The sequence below is a fragment of the Hemicordylus capensis genome, chromosome 14 (assembly GCF_027244095.1).
Source record: "Hemicordylus capensis ecotype Gifberg chromosome 14, rHemCap1.1.pri, whole genome shotgun sequence".
NCBI lineage: Eukaryota > Metazoa > Chordata > Lepidosauria > Squamata > Cordylidae > Hemicordylus > Hemicordylus capensis.
The window spans coordinates 13318280-13346274 of record NC_069670.1 but is presented as its reverse complement, the minus strand read 5'-3'; the positions used below and the strand labels follow the sequence as shown (position 1 = coordinate 13346274).

Here is a 27995-nt window from a genome sequence, read left to right as displayed (position 1 = left end):
GGGGTAGGGGTCTGAGGCATGCTGGCTGAGTCAGGAGGATGTTCCTGCTTGCTCCGGGAATTAACCTCCCAAGACTGCCGCTTGTGCATGTATGTAGCATGATTCAGGTTGGAACACAGGAAGCTGCCATATACTGAGTCAGGCCATTGGCCTATCTAGCTCAGTATTGTCTACCCAGACTGGCAGCGGCTTCTCCAATGTTGCAGGCCGGAATCTCTCTCAGCCCGATCTTGGAGATGCTGCCAGGGAGGGAACTTGGAACCTTCTGCTCTTCCCAGAGCGGCTCCATCCCCTAAGAAGGGGAATATCTTACAGGGCTCACACATCAAGTCTCCCTTTCATATGCAACCAGGGTGGACCCTGCTTAGCTACGGGGACCAGTCATGCTTGCTACCACCAGACCAGTGTACATAGGTGGGCGTTCCTAGCTGCCACTAGAGTTAACCCCCTTTGAGATTGATTCAGGTGTGCATAGGCTGGCGTTCCTGGCTGCCACTAGAGTTAACCCTTTTTCAGAGCTCATTCAGATGTGCAAAGGTGTATCTTCACTGCTACCCGCCCCACACTCTGAGTTCATTTTAAGCATACCAGCTGACATACTGTGCAACGTTATGTTTGCGCCGTTGCGCCACTTGTTTTAATCTGGAAGAAACGTAAAGATCCAGAGAGGTGGATGCAATTGTCCAGTGCTTCCAAAGTTTGAACTAAAAATTCTCCCTGCGTTTGGGTTTGGGGGGGGAGGGTGTGTGTGGATAACTTCCACGTCTACTTCTAGCCAGACCATTGTGGGGGGGAGTGGGGAAGTCTCCCCTAGCATCCTGCCTTGCCTTGTCAGCCAAGCAAGTATTTGGGGGGTGACCTCCCATCCTTTCCCCACCCCATCTTTATTCATCAGCCATTAATCCTCCTGCAGCAGACGAGGGAGGGGGAAACCCAGTCCTAGCTCCCTGAGGTGGGGAGGAGAGGAGACCTCCCTTGGCCCCCCAGTAGCAATTCGCTACCCTAACTGGGGCTGTGTGTGATTGTCTCACAGCTCAAGTTTGTGTTGACAAGAGCAATCTGAAAGTTTTCGTGCCCTGAAAAATGCAGGCCGATAAAACAAAAAATGTCTGCTCCTCCCATCCCTGATCCGAATTTCCTTTTCTTTCTCGCCTATATCCTTCCTGTGTGCCTGGATGGAGTGCAGTAAAAACATCATCAGCATTTTATCCACCATGCAGGGTTGCCGGTTGATCCCGTGTCAGTGGGGATTGGATAAGGCAGCCTTAACTCTGCCCTGATACTTGGGTGAGAGGCTTTTAAAAAGGGATCCCATTTCAGGTTCTGGGAGAGGAGCGGGCAAAGAGATGTCTCAGTGAGGTGGGGCGAACCACATCCAGCTCCTCAGCTGCACTCTTTCAAGGCCTGCTGTTGGGACTCAGCCTAGTCCCCCAAAAAAGCATATTGGAAGAGAGAGCCTTTCCTTTTAAACCCCACTTGTCAAGACTGCATCATTATCTGTTGAAATAAGAGCCTCCCCATCTCTGGCCACTTTTAAAAAGGCACTGGAGACACACTTATTCACCCAGGCTTTTCATTAGATTTATAGTTTTAAATAATTTTAATACTGGGTTTTAAACGTTTTTAATCTTGTAAATGATTTTAATTGTTAACTGACTTCATGTTTTAAATTATTTTAACTGTAAACCGCCCAGAGACGCAAGTTTGGGGCGCTATACAACTATTTTAGTAAGTAAGTAAATTTATTACAGTTCTTAGACTAGCTTAATATTTATAGAAATATTTGAAATAAAATAAATAAATAAATAAATATTGAGGGGACTGTGTGGGTTAGTGCAGTGGTGGGGAGAGTGTCAGGTGTCGGCTGTTGAGACCTGGGTTCAAATTTAGCAAAGCCAACTGGCTGGCTTGGGCTTCCCGCCAACCTAAGCCACCCTGCAGGGTCGTCGTGAGGGCAAAAGAGAGGCCTGAGCATCTTGGAAGAAGAGTGGGATGAAAATATCGCTGTGTTTGGCGTGAAATATCGATGGCTCCCTTAGAAATGGTGCCATGGGGGCCAAGATACAGGGTGGGGTCTTGCACGAGGAGCCCTCCCTCCCTCCTCCAGCCCAAAGTAGCATCCTTGCTTGCAGTTTTGGGGGTGGTAGGCCTAGGGAAGAGGGGTCTCCTCTCAGGCAGGCGCTCTGCAATTATTGCCATCCTCCCAGACTCCCTCCTTCCCAGCTCTTCCCCTCACTTCTGCCATAAAAAGGGGCCAGGGGCTCATTGCCCCATTGTGAGGGGATAATGGGCCCAGCAGCTTGTGAAAGTGACACCATGAATGGGGCTGAGGGGATGGGTAGGGAAGGAGGTAGGCCCCGTCGCCCTGGGTAACCGCAGGGGCTCTAAGTGCAGCTAATAGGATAAGAGGGTCTGAAAGAGAAGGGGTGGGTGGGACGCTGGAAGGCCCCACTTCTAATGCTCAGTGGCTTGTGGGGTGTGTGTGTGTGTGTTTCACATTGTAGGCCTCAGGAACACAACCCCCCGCCACCGCCCCCAATTTAGCTTGGTCTCGCATCCGTGCCTATATGCCCAAGGTGAGGCAGTGCTGTAATTTATGCAGCTATGCATAATATTGGTGCCCGTGCAAGCAAACAAAATCTTCCGGCAAACTAGCAGAATGGTCTTGCAAAGGAGGAGGAATTTGGCTAGGGATTTGTGGGGGCGGGGGGCGGGGAGGCATAGGTAGGACTCCTGGGTCCCATAGAGAGGGGGGGTTTGGTGGCTGGCACTGCAGGGCAGGGGTGACTTTGGCTTGTGGAGAAAGTGTCTGAGAAAATTCTCTGGACGTTTCGTCTTGGAGGGCATGCTGGAATTCTCCCTCAGACTTTGACATTTCTCTACAAAGTTTTAGTTTCTCCTCAGAGGAATTCTCTTCACATTTCGGCATTTCTCTTCACACTTCAGCTTCTCAGAGGGTCGCTCACATTTCTCCTCAGAGTCGGACGTTTCTTTGCACATTTCAACTTCTCCTCAGACTGAGGAACACTGAAATCCCTCTTCAGAGATTTGTTTCCCCTCTGAGGGACCCTGACATTTCTCTTCAGAGTTGGGCATTTCTCTTCACATTTTAGTTGCTTCTCAGTTTCACCCTGAAATTCTCTCCCTTTGGATAAATTTCGTTTCCAAGCCTAGCCCAGCCCTCTCCTGCTCAGTCAGGAGGGGTCTGGAAGAAAGGCCTCCCTCCAACTTGCTCCAGATATTTGGCCTTCATTCCATGGGTCAGCACTGGGGAGTTGCACCAACCCCTCCATACTAAGGGCTTTTCAGACATGCATCTTGTGCCTTGATGACTGCTGCATCAAGGGGTGACTGCATGTGTGAACAGTCTCTCACAGATAAGAACCCTACAGAGAAGTCTTTGAGAGTTCTTCACATCATCTCTAGTATTTTTTGGTGCAACCAGTTCAATCCTTCAAGTGCGGGGGAAGGTAATATTCTCTGTATTTTCTCTTGTGTGTGTGTTTGGTGATGATTTCTCACTAAAAACAAGAGGCAAAGATACTAGTCCTCATGGAAATAGTACAAAACATGAAAGCATCTTCCATGTTGTTTTTTCTTCAGGGGAAAGTAGGGGAAGGATTAGATAAATGCTAGAAGGATAAGTTGCAGTATTAGTTTTAGCTATGGCAGGCTGTTTTGCACAAGTTCCGTTATTTATTGACTCTGCTGTTACATAATAACAACAACAACCCAGGACCATGTAAACAAGGTAAAGATCTCCATACAAAATCTCCAAAACAACATACAAAATCAAATGTACTTAGAATATTTGAAGTCAAGAGAATCTGTCTTGCAACTGTTTCTGAACATCTTCGTTACTGAATTTTTGGCCATGCAAATCCTGCCTTCCTTTGAGCAGTATAAACAAACAATACTGTACGCTTCATCTATGTAAGTATTTATTTATCTAAAATAAATATCCATTTGTTTAGAATGCCAATGTGCTCGCCTCTGAGCTGCAATAATTCACCCATAGAAATAGCAGAAATCGCCGTCAAACTTCAGCTCTTAAAGCACAAACACAAGCAAATCCAAAACCGCAGCAAAACCGCTTCATCCTCAGGGTTTTTATCTCATTCTGTTCTCCAAAAAGGAGCTTTTATCGTTGAGGGCATGTTCCCAGCCTGCAGTCTTATAAAACAAACATTGTAGTCCTCATGAAAACTGGTGGGCAAAACTTGGGAAACGTGCTGTGTCAGAGGAAGAGGGGAATTGGGGTATGGCTTGTAAACATTCTGAGATGTGTGTGTGTGTGTGTGTGTGACAGCCCATGTCCAAAATGTGCACTGTCTTAGGATTTATTTAAGAATGATCCCAGAGCAATGTATGAGCTTTTAAAGTTGATATATTGGCCTGGCCTGGTCTGGTCTGCTGGTATCTATACAATGAGCGGCCTAGTCTTGTAAGCCAAGAGTAATTTACCCCAGTATCATTGACCCAGCAAAAGGGCTATAGCGAGGCTGTGGACACACCAGTGCTTCCCAAGGGGGGTGAGGTGTGGGGGGAGGGAGCAGCCCCTGCCTCTCATCCTTGCGCTGAGCTGTAATTGGGCAGCCCTCCTTCCAGCTGCCTCTCACACCCCGGCCTCCCCCCACCCTCCCTGCACCCCAGACCAATTGTATCAGTGTCTGTGGCGGTCAGAGAGGGCAAACAATGGGAATTAGTATGCCTGCCTGTCCCCCTCCAGCAGAACCAGAGTGCAAAGCCAGTGGCTGGCAAAGTTAACACCGGGCGGATCTGAGGGGACCCTAAAATTGTGGGGGGTGGGGGGTTGCATGCCAAAGTGGGGGCATGGTGTAGCGCAATAATTTAGGCCAAATTTGGGGGGCACAGAATAGCGCAAACATTTAGGCCAAAGACCCATTGGGGGGACACACGACTGATTTGGAGAGGAGCCCCCCCCATACCTATGGAATTACCTACCTGCCACCTTCCTTTTTAAACATCCAGTGGAAACTTTTTGAGCTTTCTTTTTCTTTCGCATTTTACACGTGTTTTGTTTTAAAATCGGAGTGGGTTTTTGAATGCTGTTTCCCGCTGGCTTGCCAAATTTTGGGGGATGTCGTGGAGCGTCTGGCTGGTTCTCGGGCTGTTTCTGCAGGGTTGGGGTAAGTCGTTTTTCTCTCATCCTTTCTCTCTGCTGCCCTTGGAGTGGGGGGATAGATGCATGTGTGTGTCTTTATAAGGATGATGCTTTCGTTGGCTGGTGCTTCTCTTGCAAGGTGAGAAACAGGACCGCTTGGATTACTGGGGGCCACTCTGAGTTGGGGGGGGGACAGATGATGATGGGGATGAGGCAGGAAGCTTTTGGAATCCCCACCCCACCCCACCCCAAAATGCTTTGCCAAAAAACTTTAGGGACATTCATTTTTCCAATAGTGCCCCCCCCCCGCAGCTGACCCGTCTCAAGGTACTTTAGTTCTCTCAGTCCATCCATCTGAAATATTTGAGTGTGTGTGTATGTGTGTGTGTGTGGTCCCAAACTGCTTCCACATTGGGTTTAATTCTGTTCCAGTGTATTGGGCTTGAGACCTTGTGTAATTGGGGGCACAGTACTGGAGCTGAGTTTTCAGTGGGAGTAAATGGGACGAAAAGGGGTTTCACGCTGTGTGGCACTTTCTTGTCGAATTTTTGCTGTCTGATGGGTGTGTTTAAATGTGTACATTGTCACCTGCTCAGAGCCCCTGGAGGTGAGTGGGCCAAAATATCCAAATAAAGATTTACGCTAAAAACAAAGCAGGCTGAATGGAGGGAGGTAATTGTTTGTTCATGCCTGTTCATATAAAGCCGCAAACCACAATTGGTTGCGTTTGTGGGAGAGCTGGAGTTTGCATTGCCTGCCAGAGGCTTTGCCCCCTCAAGTTCTAGAAAGCAGAGCTGTTTGTCTCGGATGTCTACCAGACTTAAACGAACAATTTCAAAGGACAATCACAGCTTGGGGCTGTAAAATCCGAGCATGATAACCTGTCTGATGGCACGTCTCAGGGGTTGAATGAGGATTGCCAGGGTGCTTTTTCTTGTGCAGCAAACAAAGTTGTGTCCCCCTTCCGTTGTGTGTTCTGTCCACAAATGGTGTTCTTATTCACCTGCAATGGGAGTATGTTAACCTCATCTTGTTAACTTGCTTTGAACTTCAGGGTACCTCCACTATCTATATATTTTAGCATATTTAATTAGCATATTTATTTATTTAGCATATGTGTTTGTGTATATGTAATAATATATCACCTTTGTGATTCTGGATTGGAGTCAACCTCAGGACTGGAAACAGACTAAGGTCTGAGCAGTTTATTGCAACTGGCTGGGATGCAGAAGTTTATCCCCCTATCTGAGAAAGAATTGGGGGATCCTACAAACAGAGATAAATTTGTTAAACAGCTAACATTTAATGCATCCCAAACCCAGCATGTTTCTTGTCACAGCGCTCATACGTCTTCTCGCCAACAATTAAAAACAACTATTTTTTTAAAGTCCATATTTCTGCTCTCTTCCCATCTCAATTATAGTTTTTACACCCTAACTCCTATATGCTCTTTGAAGTCCAGAAGAAACTCAGCAGGGAATAGTTAAAATTGGCATGGTTAAACTGCCTTCCTGGTGTTCTCTATCCTCAGCATCCCATCGGCATGGAAACAGCCAGGAAGGGATGCTGAAATCTTCTTTTTCTTCTTCTCTAGGATGCTAACTGACTGGAGGGACGGTTACAGACAACCGGAGAAGAATAGTACTAGTGATTAGAAGTTTATGTACTTTGTAAAAAGTAGTGTTTTTTAAAACAAAATTTCATTTCAAGATATTAAAACTGAGTGTGTTTAGATGGAGGTTCCAGAGAACTGGTCCATTGCCCATTCATGTCCTTTTATATATGGCCATGAGAAACGGACTCATCATAATCTCCTGCTTTAGCTGAAATTCCTTCTTGGCCAGTAAGCCGAAAATCTGAGGTTTTTCTTCTCAGTGGAAGGAATAAAGCAATCGTCCCCAAAATGGCACCGTTTGACCTAAAACCTGCTACAGTTAGAATGGGATACTTCCCTTGGCTAAGTCCTATAATTGACTTTTCATGCAAGTGATCAGTTCAAGTGATCAAACCCAAGAGGTTTGCCCATCCCAGAGGGGAAACTGTGTTCATCAACTTAGAATATTGTGGCGCCTTAAAAACTAACCGATCTGTAAGGGCAGAAACTTCAGAACCCCAAAGCCCTACAGTGGCTATTTCAGTGACTAACCCCTCACCACCACCACAATTCAAAATGCATTTTGGTTTTCCTAGCTGAGATCCCGTGTCCCTGCTTTCAGATACTGGGAAAAAACGTGATTCTTTTTAATTTTGTTTAAAAGATTACATCTGTAGCAGCTCTCAGAGCAAAGTTTGTTAACGCCAGCACTGGGGGTTATCAGGTGCAGATGAAGGGAGTATAAGGTGTGTCTTAACGGGCAATGCGTTTTATTAGCCTGCCTGTCCACATATTTATCTGTGATTGTTAGTGCATGTGGCTGAGACAGATGGTGATAGAGTCAGACAGTATGGAGTTGGGGTGGCGTTGAATTGAGATGTGGCCCAGTTAAAGGACAGGGGATGCCTTCCAAAGGCAGCTCCATCAGTTGGGTCAGTGTTGGGTGGGGGTCCAGCACAGGCGCCCTCCCTACACTACCAGGGGCATCCTGTTCAAATAGTGGAGGAAGCCAAGTTCCTTCCCCGCAGCAATGCCTAGCAGCTTCTCACCCATGTCAGCTCCACCTGAAAGTGACCCTAACGCCTCTCTTCTGTCTCAATTAGACTCTGGTCAGGGGCACTTTGAAAAGCCTTTATGGGGCCGTAGCCCAGGGGCAGAGCATCTGCTTTGCCTGCAGAAAGCCTCAGGTTCACTCCCTGACAGCATCTCCAGGCTAGAGCAGGGAAAGACCCCTGCCTGAAGCCTTGGAGAAGCCACTGCTATTCAGTGTGGACAGTACTGAGCTAGAGGAACCAGGGGTCTGACTCCGTATAAGGCAGCTTCCTAGCAACTTTCTCAACTCAGTGCAGGACAGCATCCCTCCCAGGGGCACTTTCTGATGTCTCTCTTGCATATCCTTTTATACTGGGAACCCCTTTGGGGCTGGGAGCCATCTTCAGGCCCTTTTGTGGGAATCCCCCCTACTGATTCCGTCAAGGGGCAGCTTCTTAAAATGGCGGCTTCTATTTAGCAGGGGGAGAGCAACTGCCCTTGTTTATCCCAGCATAGCATCCCTCCTTGGCACGTGTGTGTGTGTGTGTGTGTGTGTGTGTGTGTGTGTGTGTTCTGCCTGCCTGCCTGCAACCTTGAAGAAGCTGCAACCAGTCAGTGTAGACAATACTGAGCTAGATGGACCTATGATCTGACTCAGTATATGGCAGCTTCCTATGTTCTTTCTTTCTTTCTTTCTTTCTTTCTTTCTTTCTTTCTTTCTTTCTTTCTTTCTTTCTTTCTTTCTTTATTTCTTTCTTTCTTTCTTTCTTTCTTTCTTTCAGGTTGTGAGCCAGTTTGGGATAGGGAACTTTCTTATTCTTTTGGCTATGTATGTATTATGAAAGCTGCCCAGAGAACAGTTTGTCATGGGGTGACTAGACAAATAAAGTGGTTGTGGTTGATAATAACAACAATTAATCTTTGAGAACTTAGAATAATAATATCAGGCACAGTGTACTTTGCATTGGTCTGTAATACCAATGAGACGAGGGATCCAGCCCCTTGGCCTAGTCATTAAGATGCTTCATTTGTGTCGAACTGGATGGCCCTCAGCTCTCGCCTGAGGCATCTGGTGGGCCACTGTGTGAAACAGGATGCAGGACTGAATAGGCCTTGGACCCAGTGGTCCCTCTAATTTTTCTCATCTGTGTGCGGGATGAGTTTTGTTCTGGGTGGCAATATCAAGGCAGTGTGCGTGCACCTGCATTCAGAATGGGGCCTTCCTAATTCAACCTGAGTGAGATCTAAAATGAACTGAGCGGATATAAAAAAACTTGTGAGCACACCTTAGAGAGAACACTGCTTGGGCCTGATCCATTAGGGCTGTTCTTACATTCTTATGACTGCAGGGAACTCTATGGGGACCCCTCCTTGGCCTGGACAGGCCTTCTGTTGGACCCCTCTGGGCTACATGGACAAACGTCCAACAATGGAGGACTGAGGGTTGCAGAGAGCTGCCTGTCAGTTTGCTGCTGTCAGTTTTGAATATCATGTAATTGAAGGAGTGGCTGTTGAGAGTTGGGTATCCTTCCCTCTGCAGACAGACAGGCAGGTTTGTGTTGAGCTCATAATTTGTAGAGCTCCCCCAACCCAGCGGATAGGAACAGAGGCCTGGATTCTTCGGGTTCTGTTCTCAGTTGCTGAAGCATTAATAGAGAAAGTGGAGATAGAGGAGTGGTGCTGAGCTTTTTCATGAGCTCTCAGTCTAAGACAGTCTTTGCCCCCTAGCACTCTCTCTCTCTCTCTCTCTCTCTCTCTCTCTCTCTCTCTCTCTCTCATATTTTTATACTGCCTGATATGTACATCTCTAGGCAGTGATTTTAAGGGAAACGACTTCTATTCCCAGTGGAATTGCTCCGCACTCTAAAACACACAGACCTGTAGAAATTAGTGGCTCTCTTGTTTCAGAGGAGAACAATCCCTTTGATTTTGGGAACTGGGTTCTGGAGACGGACCACAGTTGGCTTGAGTGATTTCAGCCGTGAAAGTGGTTCAAGAGAGGGATTGCTCCTGGTGGCACGTAGTACCTTTGACGGATGTACTCACCTTTGCTTCTGGCATAATCAGGTTTTGCTTGGGTGTTGGTGGGGGTTGGAGGGAAACAATATGAAAAACCTGCTGCACCTGTTTAAGCCCAAGGTGAAAGTGAGGTTTGCATACGCACCCATAATCAGCAATTAAAAATCACTTTCAGCTCCTTAAAAAAACAAAAACCAGTCCAGCTTGAAAATTGGTTAGGCAAAGAGATCTGTTGGGGGAAACTTGAGGGGTGACTACTTAGACAGTAATGTCCCACCCCTCCACCCCCGCCAACAATGTCCAGCACTTGAAGAAAGTAACTGGAGGAAATTTCAGGGCTTGGCCTCCAGTCTGTGGCTACAGACCACCAGCACCTACGGCCTGTCACGGGTGCCTTGGCTCCATTTCACGACTGGCTGGCCACGATGCCAAGTGCAAAGGCAGTCTGCCGGGGGCGGGGTGAGGGGAGTCTGGGGTCATAGCTCCCTGGCCTAGCCTGGGGGCAGTGGCTGTGATGGGCCAGGCAATGGGCCTGTGATAGATCGAGGGGCGGAGGTGAAGGTATGGGGCAGCGAGCGATGTCCTTGAGTGATGGGGCAAGTCATGGGAACCTCACCCCCAGAGCGTCACGTGGCCCAGGCAGATGGGCAAGGCGGCGGTGGGGGCTATTGTGCCGGAGATGGGACAATAGGGGTTGCCTCGGCCCCTTCTGACCCAGCCCATTGTTCGCCCTCCCCGGCACCCTGCAAAGCCTCTCGACAGCCCTTCCATGGGGCCTCCCTCGTCCGCCATGCAGTTGCTAAGGCTGGCCTGAATGGCGGCATCCATCAAGATGTCAAGGGGGACAATTCTGTATCCCCCTCCACCTCCACCCCCCAATCCCAGAGTCATTGTCACCGTCCTCGGGAGTTTAACTTTGTCGTGGCCCCCGGGGCCGCCGCCTGCTCCTGGCCCGTAGCTTTTAGCATCACAGCACTGAGCGAAAGCCCCCCTCCCCAGTGGATTAAAGACTCTTGTTCCCAACACGCTTCCCATCTGTTGGTTGGGGGAGTAAGGGGGCAGAAGGGGCTCCCTATGGGCCATGTGGACAACATGCATGGACTCTCCTGGATTGTGAGCCAAGGGCCCAGACCCAGCCAGGGCTGCCCTGCAGTCCGTCTCTCCAAAGGTGGGATGCTCCAGTTCCTGTTTCCTCTTCTCGGGCGAAGCCCTGCTCGTTTGTCTTGCTTCCAGGAGGCTCTTCCTGGTGCTTTGGTCCCCGCTTGCTTGGGGGGCCTTTCCAGCCCCATCCCTGCCAACTTGTCTCTGCTCCCCGTTCCAGAAGGTCCCAGCATTCTGTGGCTCAGGCCTGCCCGTGTCCCTGTCCCAGAAAGTTCCACGGTGGTGACACAGAACGGCCTTTGCCACTACCACATGGGGACTGAGAAGACCCTGAGAGTAGAAACACCCCATGTCCTTGCTCCCCGACAGACGCAGGTCTGAGATTTTGTGGAGGAGGAATGGACGCAAACTTGAACCCTGTTGAAATGTAGTCTTCTTGTAAGCCTACGCTGGAGCAGGCTGGGAAGGCATCAGTGCTCCAGGCAGGAGCATGGCTGCTGCCGGGAGGGAGAGGGAGCATCCGCCACTGCTTCTCATGCCAGCTCAACAGACAGCTGTAGATGCACCCTGCTGCCCCAAATGTGCATTATATGGAGCGGCTCGATGCTGTTACACTGTGCTGGACTCCTTGGAGGAAGAGCTGGATATAAATATAAATAAACCAACCAACCAACCAACAAACAGATACGCTACCACTGAGCTATGGCTCACGAACAGGGTGCGGTGATGACAGCCTTCCTATTTCCCCACAGCATCTAGTACTCTGAGGTATACTGCCTCTGTATGCGGGGGATCAATTTGGCTCTCCTAGCTAACAGCCATTGACAATCCCATCCTCCTTCCTGAACGTTTCTGTGAAAAGTTTCAGGAGCATCTGTGGCAGGAGATTTCCTTAGCGCTTTGTGTATGCATTTTATTTCGGGGACCAGCATGCTTGAGTTTGTGAGCAATGCCATCAGTGTGTGTGTGTGTGTGTGTGTGTGTGTGTGCGGGCCTGGCCTGGCCTGGCCTGTGTGCGCTTGGAGTAAATCTGGTGGGACAAACCAAGAAGGCAGTAGGTACCCAAGTGTGGGGGTTGTGAGGTGCAAGTGGAAGGGAAACCTAGGCTAGCAATAGACAAGATTTTAAAAAGACAGCTGGTGTGTGTGTGTGTGTGTGTGAGAGAGAGAGAGAGAGAGAGAGATTTGGTATACACACACACATCTCAGGCTTGGCTCTTAGCTGCTGATTCTAGTCGAACAACTTTGCAGCTTTCTGAGGCACAGTTTGCAAAACTTGTCAGAGAGGGTCCCTGCATGTGTGCTCTTGCCACAGAAGAGGGTGTTTCAGTCACTCCACCTATGATGCCCCACTTCTCACCAGCCCGAGCTCCTATAGAGTGGTCATGGACGAAAGGGAGACTAGAAGTGTGAGCACTGTAAGATATTCCCCTTAGAGGATGGAGCCGCTCTGGGAAGAGCATCTAGGTTCCAAGTCCCCTCCCTGGCAGCATCTCCAAGATAGGGCTGAGAAAGATTCCTGCCTGCAACCTTGGAGAAGCCGCTGCCAGTCTTTGTAGACAATACTGAGCGAGATGGACCACAGGGGTCTGGCTCAGAATATGGCAGCTTCCTATGTTCCCATGTATCCTGCCAGATGGGAGTGTGAAGTGCCAGGGGAAAGAGACGTAGGTCTGGCTTCTCCCAGGGGCGCATCCCGTGTGCTTTCCTGAAGGTGGTGGTCTGGGACGGGTGTGCATTTCCTCCACGCCCTTGATCCAGCGGCTCTCTGGTTAGGAATGGGGACGCGTGGCAGCGTGTGCTGGGTGTGTCGTGTGGCCTGGTGCCAATCCCACCCTCGGAGCTGCCTTCTCCCTTTCTGTCCTGTCTTTTTGGCACAGACCCTGCCAGGAGAGATATTCAAGGGTGGGGCTGGTGGGGAGGGGGAGGGTGGCTGGCTTTTGGGCTTCAGCCAAGAGCATTTTGTGAATGAAGTGGCTCTTAGCTCTGAGCACAGGGTGGGTGGGGAGGGACACAATGGGGTGCTGGGGGAGGGAGCAGGATTAGCCCCTTTGAAGCTATAAAAAGTCCCCCACTCGGAAGCCAAGAGGTCCTTAATGGCCTTTCTTTTCCCTGGCCCCACAGCTAATTTTAACCTCCCTCCCTCCACTTTTGGCAACCAGAGTCAGGGGGAATTCCAGGCGGGTGGGAGGGAGCTTGGCAGAAGGATCCAGAACAGGAGTAGCTGCGAAGAGGAGGGGAGGATCACTGTTGTCTCTCTGCTTGTTGCTTCTGGCTCCTTGGAGGTACTTGAATGGCCCGAGGGACAGCCCTGATTTCCTGAGTCTGCTCCCTGGGTTTTTGGAAAAATATATAGATCTGTATCTACATCTATCTATATGTTTTCTCCCAAATATATGTATGTATCTCCCAAATATTCCTTTGAGAATATTTCAGGAGTCCGTTCCTTAACCTGCTGTCTATTTGTTTTTATTTATTGGACCTTTTTCATCAGATGGAAGCACTCAAGGCAAAGACCCCCAAAAAGTCAATTAAATCAGTAGAAACGATCAGCAAATGGCAGTGAGAATGGACACAGCGCAGCAAACCTATTAAGAGTGTGTGTGTGTGTATATATGTGTATATACATGTGTGTGTGTGTGTATACACACACACAAAAACCATATATATATTGTGTGTGCGTGTATATATATATATAGATATAGTTATATAAACACACCACTATATATATAGTGTTGTGTGTGTATGTGTACACACACACATTTACTTTAAGCAGCAGATAAGCCAAACACAGAAAAGTTAGTTCTTCAACAGATGGTGGAATGCTGGTAAAGAAAAGGCCAGACCAATTTCCTGAGACAGTGAGTTCCACATTCTGGCTTCCACAACAGAAAAGGCCCATGTTGCTCTGCTGCCTGCCATATTTGTAAGCCCTTTGGGGACAGGGATCCATCTTATTTATTTATTATTTGTGTAAACCACCCTGAGCCATTTTTGGAAGGGCGGTATAGATATTGAATTAATAATAACAACAACAACAACAACCAGTCAATAACACCTGTCTGACTGTGTAAAATAATAATAATATGTGGTTTGTATTATTTTAATAAGGAAATAGCATTAGTGCGAGTCACTTGCCGACCTGAACACATTCCTCTAGTTTCCGCCCCCTGCTAGATGTTGTCTCCCAGACTTAATACAGGCCTAAAGAAATCAGGACCACTAGAGTATATATCCTCACTGGTGATGCTGGTGGGTTTTTTGCCCGTTTCTTTTATCCATGGTGCCCCACGAGCATTGCACCCCAGGCCTGAAAGCTCTCTGCTTCCTAGGTCTGGCCCGCCCGTCGGAGCTGGCGTTTGTCCTGGAGCCCAGTGATGTGATTGCCGTCCGGGATCGCCCACTCTTGCTACACTGCCAAGTGGAAGGAGAGGCTCCCATTGCTATTACCTGGTACCGGAACGGAGCAGCACTCTCCGACGACAGCCACACGACTGTCTTGGCCAATGGTTCCCTCCGCCTGGAGAGCGTGCACCGGCGACCCCGGGGAGGAGCAGCAGACACCAATGCCAGTGACTCAAGCGCCGGGGAGTACAGCTGCACGGCCCAGAACCGCTATGGCCTCCTGGTCAGCCGCAAAGCACGAGTGCAGATTGCTAGTAAGTGTGTGTGTGTGTGTGTTTATTATTTATTTATTTTATTAGATTTATATACCGCCCTTCCAAAAATGGCTCAGGGCGGTTGTATGTGCTTCATTGAACCAGTGTATGAGTATGACAGCTTCTGGGTTTCACAGAACTGCTTGTTACCAAGTATGATGAACGCCCCTGCTGGACCAAGAGCTCTGTGAAACCCTAAAGCTAACACATTCCCTCACAACTTACATTTGTATAAGGGTTGGGTGGGGGGAGATGTTGCCTTAAAAAAATAATAATAATCTACTCCACCTGAAGGCATACAATGTTGTAACTTTGGGTTACATTTTTGAGTCGTCCTGGCGCTACCCTTTTGCCCGTCAAAAGACCCTTTGAGCAAAAGCTCCGCCCCTAAACACAAATAACAAAATGGAGGAGCAGGCAGCTGAGTGTCCGAAGAATGGTCAATAGTTTGAAAACATCAGCATGAAATGCCTCCACACCCTGTTGACCTTCTCTTATTTCCCTACCCAGGATGTTCACTCTTCGAGCCTTACCATCCTGAGTGACACAAAAGTCTCCTGCTCTCTTTGAATATTCTACCCACTCTCCCTTACTGCCCCTTACTCCTGGAACGCCTCCTTTCCCTGCCTGTCTAAATTAAAAAAACAAAACAAAACATAAAAAGATTATTGCTAGATCCAACTAAAGCTCCTTCTAGTCAAGCAACCTGTTTGCCATGGGAAGCCCACAAGCAGGGAATGAGGCAATGGCCTTTCCTTGCTCTCTGTTGTTCCCAAATGACTGGTATTCAGAGGTAGACTGTGGCTGAACCTGGAGGTTTCACTTAGTAGGCTCTTCAGCGCACTGTACTTCTTCCAGTCGATGTTCTTCTGCCAAGCACACTAATGTTGTAGTAGAAGTAGTAGTAGTAAGTTTTTTGTGGTCACAGACCAGATTAACAAACAATAACAATTAATAGCATTAATAAGAAAATTCACAAAATTTCAAAGTTTACAAAATCACAAACTGTTCACATTACTAATACAGTCTTTACGGAGCTTCAACGCCACGAAACAGAACTTTGCCACATTATCTGAAATTACAGGTTTACAATTGTTCAGCATAATTTCCAAATAAAATTGGTCTGTGTGACCAGGATAAATGGCTTAAAGAGGAGCAATAAATTTGGTGCGAGTGTCGTCATAAAACTGGCCACACTAATGTTATATGTAGTACCCACGAAAATTTGTCTGTTTTAACTTTATGGTTGATTTTAAATTGTTGATTTGTTTTAACTTTTATATGTGTTCTAATTGTTTTATGTTAACCGCCCAGAGAGGAAATTTTGGGCGGTATATACGTTTGATGAATAGATAAATAAACTAATAAACAGTAATAATGTGAAGGAAGCTCTGTCAGAGCCCAACGGTGGTCTTGCTTTGCTTCCCTCCCCAGCCTTGTCCAAATTCCACATGCACCCGGAATCCATGTCGGTCGAGGAGGGAGGTGTTGCCCGGTTTCAATGCCTCATCCAAGGCGTCCCCGAGGCCACGATAACCTGGGAGCGTGACCGTACAGCCCTACTGACAGATGACTACCGGTAAGCGTTGCATGGCCAGAGGCGGGGCAGGGGGCAGAAGCAGCAAGGCTGAGAACTGGGAAGACAGTGTTGAGTGCGACCTCCTAGCTTCTAAAACAAGAGGTTCCAGTACTCATAGGAACAGAGGAAGCTGCCCTATAGTGAATCAGACCATCAGTCTATCTCACTCAGTATTGTCTTCACAGACTGGTAGCGGCTTCTCCAGGGTCGCAGGCAGGAGTCTCCCTCAGCCCTATCTTGGAGATGCTGCCAGGGAGGGAACTTGGAACTTGGTACTCAGGCCAGCCCTGTTGTCCAGAATCTGCTCTGCTCTGCTATACAACAGAGCACCGAGGGGAAGCGAAGAAAACTTCCTAGTCTAGTGCATAAGGAGCTTCCCCTTCTTCTTCCCCCTTAGAGGGGAAAGAAGAACTTCTAGTACTTCATAGTACTAGAAGTCAGGATCATGCAAAGAAATTGGTTTGGGGCAGCAGATTCAGGAAAGACAAGAAGAGGGAATCTTTCTTCACACAACAGATAACTTTTGGAACTCAATTGCCACAGGATGTAGAGATGGCCACTACAAAGGGGACTTGGATGGCCTCTTCCAAAGGAGACTGGACAAATTGATAGAGGAAAGGTCTTTCAACAGCGATTACCCATCATGGTTATGCAGAACCTGCAGGCACAGAGGAAGTTGAGTGGGGGCATATGCAAAGGAGATCTGGCAGATCTCTGGGTGATTGCAGTCCATGGGACTTCTGTTTTCCCCTTGTTTAACAATGGTAACAATAAAGACACACACACTCTCTCTCTCTCTCACTCACTCACTCAATTTTGCTGTTGATATGATGGAAATTTGGGGGAGAACTAGGAGTAGATTTTGTGTGTGAAAGGACTTCGGGCTTCCAGTCCAAGAGGGCTTTTAGGCAAAAATCGTCTAGGGCTCTGTGGGAGCAGGTGGGGTACTGCCCTGCCCCTTCTGCTTGCCCCCCACAACTCACAAATTGCTTCTTTGTGCTTACATCCTCTCCCTCTCTGATTCCCTTAGACTGAGGGGACACAGTTCCATTACTTTCCACAAGAGGGCTGCTTCATTAGGCATGTAGAAGCAGCTATTTCCAACGCTCCAAACACTTAAGCATTCCTAGTAAACTCCCAGTTTGTCTGTTTAGTGTCTCAGAACCCAACGGAATGCTTGTTTTTCCTTCCTCTTTGAGTGTTGGATCTGAATGCTCAGACCAACGGCCTGATCTCCCCACTGGATCACGGCAACTGTTGGGAAAACCACTTTGGAAGGTTTAAGTGAGGGTCCAGTTCTCATCTCCACAACTGATAAAGTCCCTGGTGGGTGTGGAGGAGAACCAATTGCACAAACAGGACCATTGCACAAATGTGTGTGTGTGTTTGTGTGTGTGTTTGAGTTTAAAGCAGCACAGTCAAGAGCACAATCCTGTAGGTATCCTGAGATAACTCCTGGGTGTGACTATCCCCTGCTTGAAGGCAGAGAGAAGGACATTAGGTTATTTCTCACCTAAATGAGAGGGGGGGGGGTTTCGGTCCCTGGGAACTGTGCTTCATCCTCTCTTGTTCTCTCTCTTCATTTTCACCAGCTTCACCCTCCTGCCTACCGGTATCCTGCAGATTACGGGCGTGAGGCACTCCGACGTGGGCACCTACCGCTGCGTGGCCAGTAACATCGCCAACACCCGCTACAGCCAAGATGCCACGCTGAGTATCAGTGGTGAGCATTGACTTCTTCCCCAGTTCCCCAAGACAGCTGCACAACATAGGGATGGGGCTTGGAGGTCCAGGACTCCTGGGTTCTTTGGCAAAGGGGGGGGGGGCATGTTTAATGAGCTAAGTTAAGGGTGGAGCTGGGGGCAGAGGCATAGATGGCACCGGGGCCCCTTAGACAACTAACTCACCAAGTGCTGGACCCTTGCCATTACTTAGCGAAGAGGCACTTTTCACATGCTCAGAGTGCGTCTATTTAACTATTTTTGGACCCATTTTTAGGCCGCTTAAACTATGTCTCAAGCTGGCTTACAGTATAAAAAAAACCCCACTCAGACCATAACCATTTTAAAAATACAAAAATTAAAGCCACAGAAACCTTTAAAGAAGAAAGACAGATTATTGGACTTTTCCGTTGACAGGCGGTATGATTCGCTCCCACTGACATTCATGCTGTTGCTTTAGTTAATTTTATAGCAAGCGCTTGTTTTCAGTGCAGAATGTCAGGATACATGTACGTGTGTGAGAGAGCTCACCATCCACATAAGCAAAGGGTCTTTGTGGGTGATGTTGAAACTCATGCAACCTACGTTAGGATTAGTTTCTGGAAATGTGGGACTTGGGTGTTCAGGGATTCCCCTCCCCGCAGGGGGAAGAGGCTTTCTTTTTCCGCCCGTCTCACTTTTCTTCACCTTTTCCTGCCAGTCTCAGCTCCAAAGCTCTACAAGGAGCCAGTCATCCTGTCCGGCCCTCAGAACCTGACCATCACCGTGCACCAGACTGCCATCTTGGAATGCATCGCCACTGGCAACCCTCGGCCCATCGTCTCCTGGAGTCGCCTGGGTGAGGGAGTACGGAGTGACCAAAAGCACTCCCTATGTGGTTGAAGGGTGAAGCTTTTGTGGGGAGATGAGGAGGATTTAGGAGATGCAGGGATAACGTGTTGGCAGCGACTCCCAGCACGGCCACAGTGTTCACAGGATGTTCTTTCCCCTCCTCAGACGGGCGTTCCATTGGCGTTGAAGGGATCCAGGTCCTAGGAACTGGCAACCTCATGATCTCTGATGTCTCAGTGAAACACGCGGGCGTCTACGTCTGTGCTGCCAATCGGCCTGGCACCCGTGTGCGCCGTACTGCCCAAGGCATCCTCATGGTACAAGGTGAGTTGGAGCACCAGCACTCATTGGCAGAGGACCTAAGGGTGTGTGCCACGATTATTTCTGATCCTTCACTTGCATTTGATCGAGGGGCAGGGTGGTGTCATGATCTCTTTTCCCTGAAAATCTGGCGGTGTGGCATCTCCAGTGGCATATGAATCATGTAGTTATTCTGAGCATGTTGCCAGATTTCCACTTTTTGCCAGCCAGCCAGCATAGTCTGGTTTAGAAGGCCTGGCCTGTTTTGGCCTGTGGTGGTGGTCTGTAGTCTATGCAGTCAAGAGGTGAAACATCAGTTGCAGAGGACGGACACATGTGCAAAAGGGTCTCGGTGAAAGGGCATCGCGGCTAAATAGAACCTCCATATGTGGAGGTAGTCTGTCTCTGAATACCAGCTGCTGGCAGAAAGAGAGTAATAAGGGAAGACTTTTCATTTTGGATCCTGTTTGTGGGCTTCCCAGAGGCATCTAGTTTAGGGATGGCTAATCTTAAGCTCTATGGCTCTTATTAGATTACCTTACCCCAGGCTGTTTTGCATTTTGGATTTCTATTTGGCACACTAATGGGATTGAATGACAGAATGGATTTAAATGTGTTCATATAGTCTGGTTTTGCAAACATGTTGATTCTGAATGGAGTTACTTGTGAGTCAGACATCCTCAGCTAAGGCTGATTTCTTTACATTCCTTTTGTGAGGGATCAGCTGGTTCTTGATACCTTATATACACCCTTCTCTCTCCTTCCTTGTGGCTGTATATATGTATTTATCTATATTTATATACCTCCCTGAACTCACATCTCTGGGTGGCTTTACAATAAAACAATACAGACTATAAGAAAAATTTAATTTAATTTAATTTAATTTAAATCATTAAAATGATTTAAAAACAATGACAGATTCTAAAAGCCTGAATGAATTAATTAAATTAAAAGCCTGGATGAATAAATGATGCAAGACAGCATTCAAGAGCTAAAGAGAGAACTTGTCGCAGGAATGAATTTGGGTATAGTTAATTTTTATGGATTTTGTGGTGGGATGGGGATAAGTTTAGTCGCATGTCTGCATGGATTTAATTAACTTATTTCTTGTGGATACCTTTCTATTATTAAGCTGACGAATTCGGTCCTATATATCCTTTGTTTTAGAACTGTAGACCCACATGTCTTATCTGTTTGATAAAGTATCAAAATGAGTTACTATCCGGAAAGCTCATCATACATGTATGTTTTATATGTACATATCAGTCATTATTTGCATTTGTAGTTTGTTGTAACAGTGCATAGCCTTTCTTTCCACACGTTTGTTTGCATTTTGATTTTTGGTTGAGGTTCCACTTTGTGGACTACAACTCCCAGCATCCCATCCAATTTGAGACTTAATAAATGTTGCTACAACTCCCAGAATCCAGAGGGATTATTTTCCCCACAGTGGCCAATCAGGAAGACCAGAAGCAGGGTGTGAAAGCCACAGCACTCCCCTGCTCTTTGTGCTCTAGCAACTGGTATTCAGAGGTAGACTGCTCATGGGCCTGGAGGTTCCATTTAGCTGTCCACATAAAACAGTTAGAATCAGAGCTTCCTGCTTTGAAGAGGTTGACCTGGAATTCACGATAGTTCTGGTTCCAAGAGCCCAGCTGACAAAATCATCAGCTTGCTGGCACAGAAAGGAAGTGTGGGTGGGGGGCGGTACAATGAACCATCCTCCTCTTATGCCAACCAGAGGAGAAGGGATGGGTAGCTCTGGAGGCAGGGGAGTTGCAGCCTGCAAGCCCTGCCCCTCTTTGCAAACGCACCTCGCTGATGATCATAGTGTGTATTTTGTCAGGAGTCATCATCATCATCATCAACTCAGTGATGAGCAGAGGTGAAATGTCTTGGCGGGCACTCCATAAATGTTTAATGGGGGCTCTGTATCTGGCTGCTGGTGTCCCGCTTCATCCACCCCTCTTGCTCTACAGCATTATTATTACGATAGCTCTCCGTCAGGCCCGTCATGGACCCTTTGACCCCTGGCTCTTGCACACACGCCCGGGTGTCCCTCTCTGTCAAGCCTCACTCCTTTATTTTCTGGCCGATGATAGAGATTTTTTTTTTTAATGTCGGTCTAGTTTTTCCAAGGTGTTTCGTCCCTGATATCGGTTTCATTTCAGCGCGCTCCCCACCACCGCCCACCCGCCCTGCTTTCTCATTTCAAGGGCTGATGAGAGGCAGGATCGAACCTGCCCCCAGAGCGGCCATCGATTCTGGGCCGCGGCTCGGATAAAGAGGCACGGGGTCGATTCCGTGACCCGTGTGCCGGGGACAAAAGGCCGCAGGGTGATTGATGGAGCAAAACCCTCCTCCTGCCAAGGGAACGGCATGGGCCCAGTGCACCCCTCGCGGCTTTGAATTTGGAAGCCCGCACCCCCGTTCCCAAAGATGAGGGAAGAGAGAGGAGGAGAGCTGTGCTTGGGGGCCAAAGAGAAAGCTGGGGGGGGGCAAGGGGGCAGCTGAGACAGACCCATCGAAGTTTGGCACAGACCCATCCCCGCTGGGAATCCACACTTGACTTTGCGGGCAGAGGGTCGAAGGGCGGAGGGCTTGACCTCCCAGTCCCTCTTCCTCGCAGGCGGGCTGAGACCCTGCTTTCTATCACCAAACAGGATTTGGGGCAGGGCCATGGGAGAGAAATGGGGATCGGCTCATCCACTGATCCTCGCAGATGTGCCCCAGACACAGGGTCAAATCCCTGCGAGCATTTGAAAGCAGGTTGAGTGCAGAATGGGAGGGCGGAGAGGAGGGTGGCTGGAATTGTTGGCCTAGACTGGGGAGACGTCAAGGCGTGCAGGAACCAAGAACTGTGAGAGGGTTCCCCGTTGGCAAGCGGAGGGCATATTCCGGTTCAGGATTCCCCACTTCCTTCCTTCTGCTGACAAGTTAGTCTCAACCACACACTCTCATCTGGCCCTCTTTCACCCTCCCAGCTTCACAAGAGCTATTGGTGGTGGTTGTGGGGCCTGCCTGGGCATGGGGCGTGGAGCATGCATATGCTTTGGGGTCACAATAGAGAAAATTCCAGGCAGGGCCATGGGTGCACTCTGGGCTGATGGGGGGAGAGTCCGCTCACACAGCCTTGCTTTCCATGCCACAATCCCCGGGCTGTCTGGACGACAAAGCCATTTTCAAGTGAGGGGCCGTCTTTCCCCCTCTCTGCCCCATGGGAGTGGGGGCCTGCTTTTGTTTGGGGGCAAGGCGGGAGCGGGGGCTTGCTCTTTTCCCAGCCCTTTGGCGAGCTAATGAGATGCGCCCGTCTCAGCAGCTTAAAGCTTCTTTTCTGGAGAGTGTCAGGCGTTTCAATGTGACATCTGGCTTCACGGTCGCTCCCACGCTGCGGCCAGTTTTTTGGGGGGGAGGGCTTGGTTGTAGCGCAGCTGGGGGAGCAGGCTCGATCCGGCAGAAAGAATCAGATCCGGCCTGATTCTTTCCATGGGTTCCTCCCCAAATCCCCTGGACTAGGGGAGAATTTTTATTTATTTAAAAAAATAGCAATTCGAAGAAGTTTCCGTCGATTATTTTCATATGTTTGGCTTGTCTGACTTTTAAAACAAAAACAGCCCTCTGATGAGCCAGCTGCAGGATTTGCCTCCCTCCCCAGGAAAGAGAGCGGGGCCCTCTTAACCAGTGAGGGGTGGTGGGGACAGGGCCTGCCAACAGAGCACCCCTCAGGGTCCTCTGCCCAAACGTCCTCTGCCCATGCCAAACCCTTTAAAAACAAACAAACTTCCAACCATTCCGAAGGTCAACTTCACCATACAGCATCCCAGGGGCTGCCTAGACAGAGCATCACAGCTACACATGGAGTTCAGAATCCCCAGTTCACCCAGACTTCCATGCTGCAATGTGGGGTTAAACAAACAAACAAACTCCCACTTTCCACCTTCATTGTGGATTAAAAACATCAGGAGAGCCCTGCTAGATCTGACCCCAGGGTCCATAAAGTCCAGCATCCTGTTGTCCACCGTGACCAATCACATGCCTCCAAGGAGACCCTCAGAAGGGCAGAAAGACAACCACTCTTCCATGCTCTTGGTTTACCTCCCGCAGCTGGACGTCTGGTATACTGCCCCTGCTCATTGAGGTTCAATCTAGCTAACATGGCAAATGGCCACCAAGAAACCAAAGCTCATTGTGAAGACCTTAAACGGAAGGCCCTCAGCAGAAATGTGCTTTCCCCCTTAGAAAGCAAATGTCTGCCAAGGGCCTTTCACTTGAGGTTTTATCCCAGAGACCTCAGTGTGTCCCCTTGCTGGCCACAGACCCCCAACCCCTCCAGGGCCTACCCATTCCGACTGCAATGTGCTCTGAGCAGAGAGGGACTATGTTTGCAGAGCAACCAGCACCAGTTCAGGATAAGTACATTTTGGGAAGAGTCCCGTCTGCTTGCTTGTTGTTGAAGGTGGGTTAAAAGGCCAGACACGTTTAAAAAAAAAAAAAAAAGTGGTGGCAATTTAAATTAGGGCCCGATTAGTGGAGCAAGCAAGAGAAGGGCTCAGGTGCTCGAGGAGAAGTGTGGTGCAAAGGTAGTCTACCTCACAGCTCCTTGTGCTTAGCAACCCTCAGAAGCACGCTCTTTGAATTATGGGATGGCCATTGTGGGCTGGGCATATGCAGTTTTGTGCATAAGATAATGCAGGATTTACAAGCCTCCGTGCGTCTCGCAGGGCTGAGTGGGTTTGGAGTTGCGTCTAGCGTGTGCAGGAGGTTTCCCCTGGGGGCAGGGGAGGTGACCCCGGCAACCAGTTCCTGAGGGAGGGTTGCTGAGAAGAGCCGTCGGGAATGGTCTTTGAACATCTGAGGCCCAGCCAGGAGCTGGAAAGCGGGGGCCTGGACAGAGATAATTTAAACACACCCCAAACCAGAGGCCGATCACGAGGTGAATGTGCGGGGGCCGAACTGCAGGCTTGTAACATGCCGTGCACGAGTGATTCCACGCACACATCCACGCACACATGTGCAAACAGCTGCATGGGCTTATCCATTGGTTCTTGTGTGCATAACCCGCTCTACAAAGGGGGACCCTGCACCCTTTTTGGTTGAAACCAAGACATAGCAAGCACTTTCCCCATTGGCTATTCAGCCGCGCAGGTATAAGAACAGCCCTGCTGGATCAGGCCCAAGGCCTATCTAGTCCAGTATCCTGTTTCCCACAGTAGCCACAGTTTCTCTGGGGAAACAGGCAAGAGCTGACAGGGGCATGCCCGCTCTCCTGCAGCTGGTATTCAGAGACATCTTGCCTTTGAGGCTGGAGGTGGCCTGTAGCCCTCAGACTAGTAGCCATTGATCGACCTGTCCTCCATGGATTTCTCTAAATTTTTCTTAAAGCCATCCACTCTGGTGGCTGTCACCACATCCTGTGGCAGAGAATTCCATAGGTTAATTATGCCTTGTGATGTCACTTTAAACCCCCCCCCCCAAAATTTTTTTTCTCCTGGAAGAAAATGCTAATATCCTGCATACCTGTTAGGGCAACTCCCTACTCAGCAATGCAGGAGTTTGGTTTCTCCTCTTGGGATTCTGGCTGTTTGTTTGCTTTTAATGACTGTTTATAAAAACATTTAATTGGAGCCACAATCAGGAGGAAGCAACAAAACAAAACAATGTAGAACAACAAAGATTATAACAACGAGCTTATTATAACAATCAGAACAAGAAGGGCAGATTATCATTACCACTGCTTTATAATCCTCATGGGATTCTCGTGTGCAGCCGGAAACGAATTAATAACCGCCAGCTATGTAGCTCTCGCAAGAATCTGCTTTGCACACTGAAAGTCCCCTGTTCAATCCCTGGCAGCATCTCCAGGTAGGGCTGGGAAAGACTCCTGCCTGAAACTTTGGAGAGCTGCTGCCAGTCAGTGCAGACAATACTGAGCTAGATGGACCAAGGGTCTGACTCAGTATAAGGCAGCTTCCTAGGTTCCTAACCTCAATGAATTGAAGCAGTATACTTCTGAACCAACGGATTCGGAATCTCCTTGCTCACTGCCTGCAAACATATTTTCATTAACTGTGGCTATGAACTGAGATGGCTGAATGGAGCTTCCATATTCAGAGGCTGCGTACCTCTCAGAATAGGGTGCTGGGGTAAACAGCATTTACCTTCATCTCCTGCATGTCTGCTCCCATTGGGTTCTGGCTGGCTTTTATGGGGAAGAGATGTACTTGAAGGCTCTAGGTCTGATCTCTCCCAGGCAATTCTTGTGGTTGGATGGATGGAACGAGAGACAGATATTTATATTAATCTTATTTAATTGTATCTATCCGGTCTGTCTGTGAGATAGACTGAAAGACAGACAAGGTAGATGACAGACAGACAGGCATGGGCATTTATGCAGGTCTGTATGTTTGCACTAATTTATTTATTGAATTCCTGTGCCACCTTTCACCAAAAAGGGTCTCAAGGTGGTTTATAGCACATATTAAACAAATTAACACATATGGACAGGTGGATATAGAGATAGAGAAGTGGGCAGGTAGAGAGGTGAAAGTCTAGATAAACTAAGGTGGGTAGATAAATGACAGATAAACAGGTAGTTTACACCCCTGACAACTGAGCAAAGAGGCACCTTTTAAAGTGGTGACTCTCTTGTATTTAGCTGGCAGAGATCGACTGGCCCCACCCAACCCCAGCATCGCATCAGTGGTAGTTGCTGGTGTCTACTTGGTGTTTCTTTTTAGATTGTGAGCCCCCTGGGGACAGGGAAGCAACTTCTATTGTTAGTTTTTCTGTGCATACCATTTTGACTTTTGTTTAAAAGCGACGGCCCATCTTGCTGGCTGGCTGCTCCTTTAACAGGCTCACCTGCTTTCAGTGCTGGCAGTGCGCCCTTGCTGAGGCCTCTTCTTCTCTTTCCTTAGCACCGCCTGAGTTTGTGCAGTGGCCCCAGTCGGTCTCCAAGCCCCCGGGCAGCAGTGCCATCTTCACTTGCGTGGCACAAGGTGTGCCAGAGCCCCACCTGATCTGGCTGAAGAATGGCAAAGTCCTGGCCCCTGGAGAGAACATCAAACTCACCCACAACAACAGGTGAGACCAGGAAGGACACGCCCATCCCCTGAGCTTGAATTTCCCTTAATAGCGGCTTCATTTCCCTGGGGAATGGTGAGAATTGTAGTTCTGTGGTGTGGGAAGAAATGGGGAATTTTCTAACAAGAGTTGCTGAACTACAATTCACGGGATTCTTTATGGGAACCATGGAAGTTAAAATGGCACAAAACCGATATAAAGTTGCATAGGTAGGACGGACTTCAGCTGAGGAGGAAAGAGATGGTCCATCACAAAGGATCCAAGTTTCTTCCCTAGGAAGGACTAATGCTTTGAGGGCTTTTTAGATTGAGGGCGGAGTACGGGGAAGACAGACAGCCAGGGGATGTGATAAGCTGTGATAAGAGGCAGATCGAATTTCGCTTGGTGTGGAGGGAGTAGGTAGAGCAATCAGACTTGCAGTGCCCCCCTGAAGTGGCACGGTTCAGGATATGCTCAATTCTGCTTCATGTAAACTGGTCTTACTCTTTGTGCTGCAGTGATGAGACTAACCTGTGGTCTCCAAGCTATATTTTTGTCCCACCCACCCCTGCCCCCAACTCTGATGGGTGTCACATTCCAAAGGCTGGAGAGAGCTTCCCCCAGCTGTTAAGGACCCTTATGTTCTTTTTGGCTACCCACAGAAGCGAGGCTCTGCAAAACCATTGAATGGAGCCAGATCACAATTTTCACAACTGCTACTTTATATTTGTTCAATTAATTAATTTACCTTGTTCATGGCAGTCAAGAGCAGCCAAACTCACAGGTTGTCCCACATTTGCTATAGCTGGTACGCAAAACTGTACTGGACTAGTACAAGCATTCTTTTCTCCCTGGTGGATCTGTTCCCCATCAACGCTTCTTCCCAACTCTCTGCAGCACCCTCATGATCCAGCGGATCACCTCAGCAGACGAAGCCATTTACCAGTGTATTGCTGAGAACAGCGCTGGCACCAACCAAGCCAGTGCCCGGCTAGCTGTGGCCCTGTCCAAGGAGCTGCCCAGCTCTCCTGAGGGCATCCAGGCCACGGCCCTCTCCACCACCTCGATTCAGGTGTCGTGGCTTGAGCCCCCCATGGAGGTGACAGAGGCCATCATCGGTTACGTGCTCCACATCCGCAAGGCGGGAGGTGAGTGGAAAATCCGACCCAGCTCTGGCGGAGTGCACACTGTGTGCAAGAACTGAATATGGGCCCCATTGGATAATTTCCCCAAAGGGATCAGTGGGAAACTCAACAAGATTAATAACTCCCAAATGGCTGGGTAGAAAGTTCTAAAATTTCACATGGTATTGAATTAAAGTAAATTAATGCTTTTGCATGATAGTGTTAAGTGTGTGGACTTTCAAAGATATTCATTTTCATGCATTGATTTTTAATGAATTTTTTAAAAAGTTTCTAAAATGGTTAAAGGTGTCATAACTGCTTTGTTTCATGGCAGAGAGTTATAAGTTCTGGAACTGAACTTAGGGATCAATGGGCAGCTCCCATTTTGTACATCACTTGTGCTTCACTTGGAGGAAATTGCCCCTTGCCCTCATGTAAAAGGAGTAGTACCCCAATTTTTTGCATTCCATGCTATAATTCCAGAGTGGCCGGGCAGAAAGTTCTTAAAATTCATATGGTGGTTGTGCATGTTGGCAGCATTAAATGTGTAGATGTTCAAGATCAGTCCACCTGTTGATTTTAATTAAAAATAACATTTTTAAAAATTCATTAAAAATCAACGGGTGGTCTGATCTCCTTGGATATCCACCTTTAATGCTACCATTGTGTAGGAACACCGTGTGGCATTTCAAAGCTGTCTGCCCAACCATTTGCAGATAATTAATATTTTTGCATTTCCCATTGATCCCTATGGGGAAATTAAGTGGGGAAATTGGACTCAGCTCCCTTAGTGATGGCCCATGTTCATTGCGCACATTTTCTCAACTGTCGATCCGGCCCTGCCTCCCA

The 27995-nt window shown here is 48.4% G+C and overlaps 1 protein-coding gene across 5 annotated transcripts in view; it reads left to right on the top strand.

Annotated features, from left to right (window-relative positions):
- Positions 1 to 49: 49 nt before the first annotated feature.
- The window catches only part of LOC128337016 (immunoglobulin superfamily DCC subclass member 3-like), a 41095-nt gene continuing 13149 nt past the window's right edge, over positions 50 to 27995 (top strand). For 2 of the 5 annotated variants that reach the window (XM_053277471.1, XM_053277475.1), the window contains exons 1-9: positions 50 to 3933; positions 5056 to 5150; positions 14203 to 14529; positions 15964 to 16108; positions 17701 to 17831; positions 18530 to 18667; positions 18826 to 18984; positions 25878 to 26043; positions 26920 to 27170. In XM_053277471.1, coding sequence (XP_053133446.1) covers positions 3797 to 3933; positions 5056 to 5150; positions 14203 to 14529; positions 15964 to 16108; positions 17701 to 17831; positions 18530 to 18667; positions 18826 to 18984; positions 25878 to 26043; positions 26920 to 27170 — 1549 coding nt within the window. In that variant the 5' untranslated portion in view covers positions 50 to 3796. Of the gene's footprint in view, positions 3934 to 5002; positions 5151 to 6679; positions 6803 to 14202; positions 14530 to 15963; positions 16109 to 17700; positions 17832 to 18529; positions 18668 to 18825; positions 18985 to 25877; positions 26044 to 26919; positions 27171 to 27995 lie in introns of those variants that run through there. The other 3 variants (XM_053277473.1, XM_053277472.1, XM_053277474.1) reach the window with 3 other exon arrangements.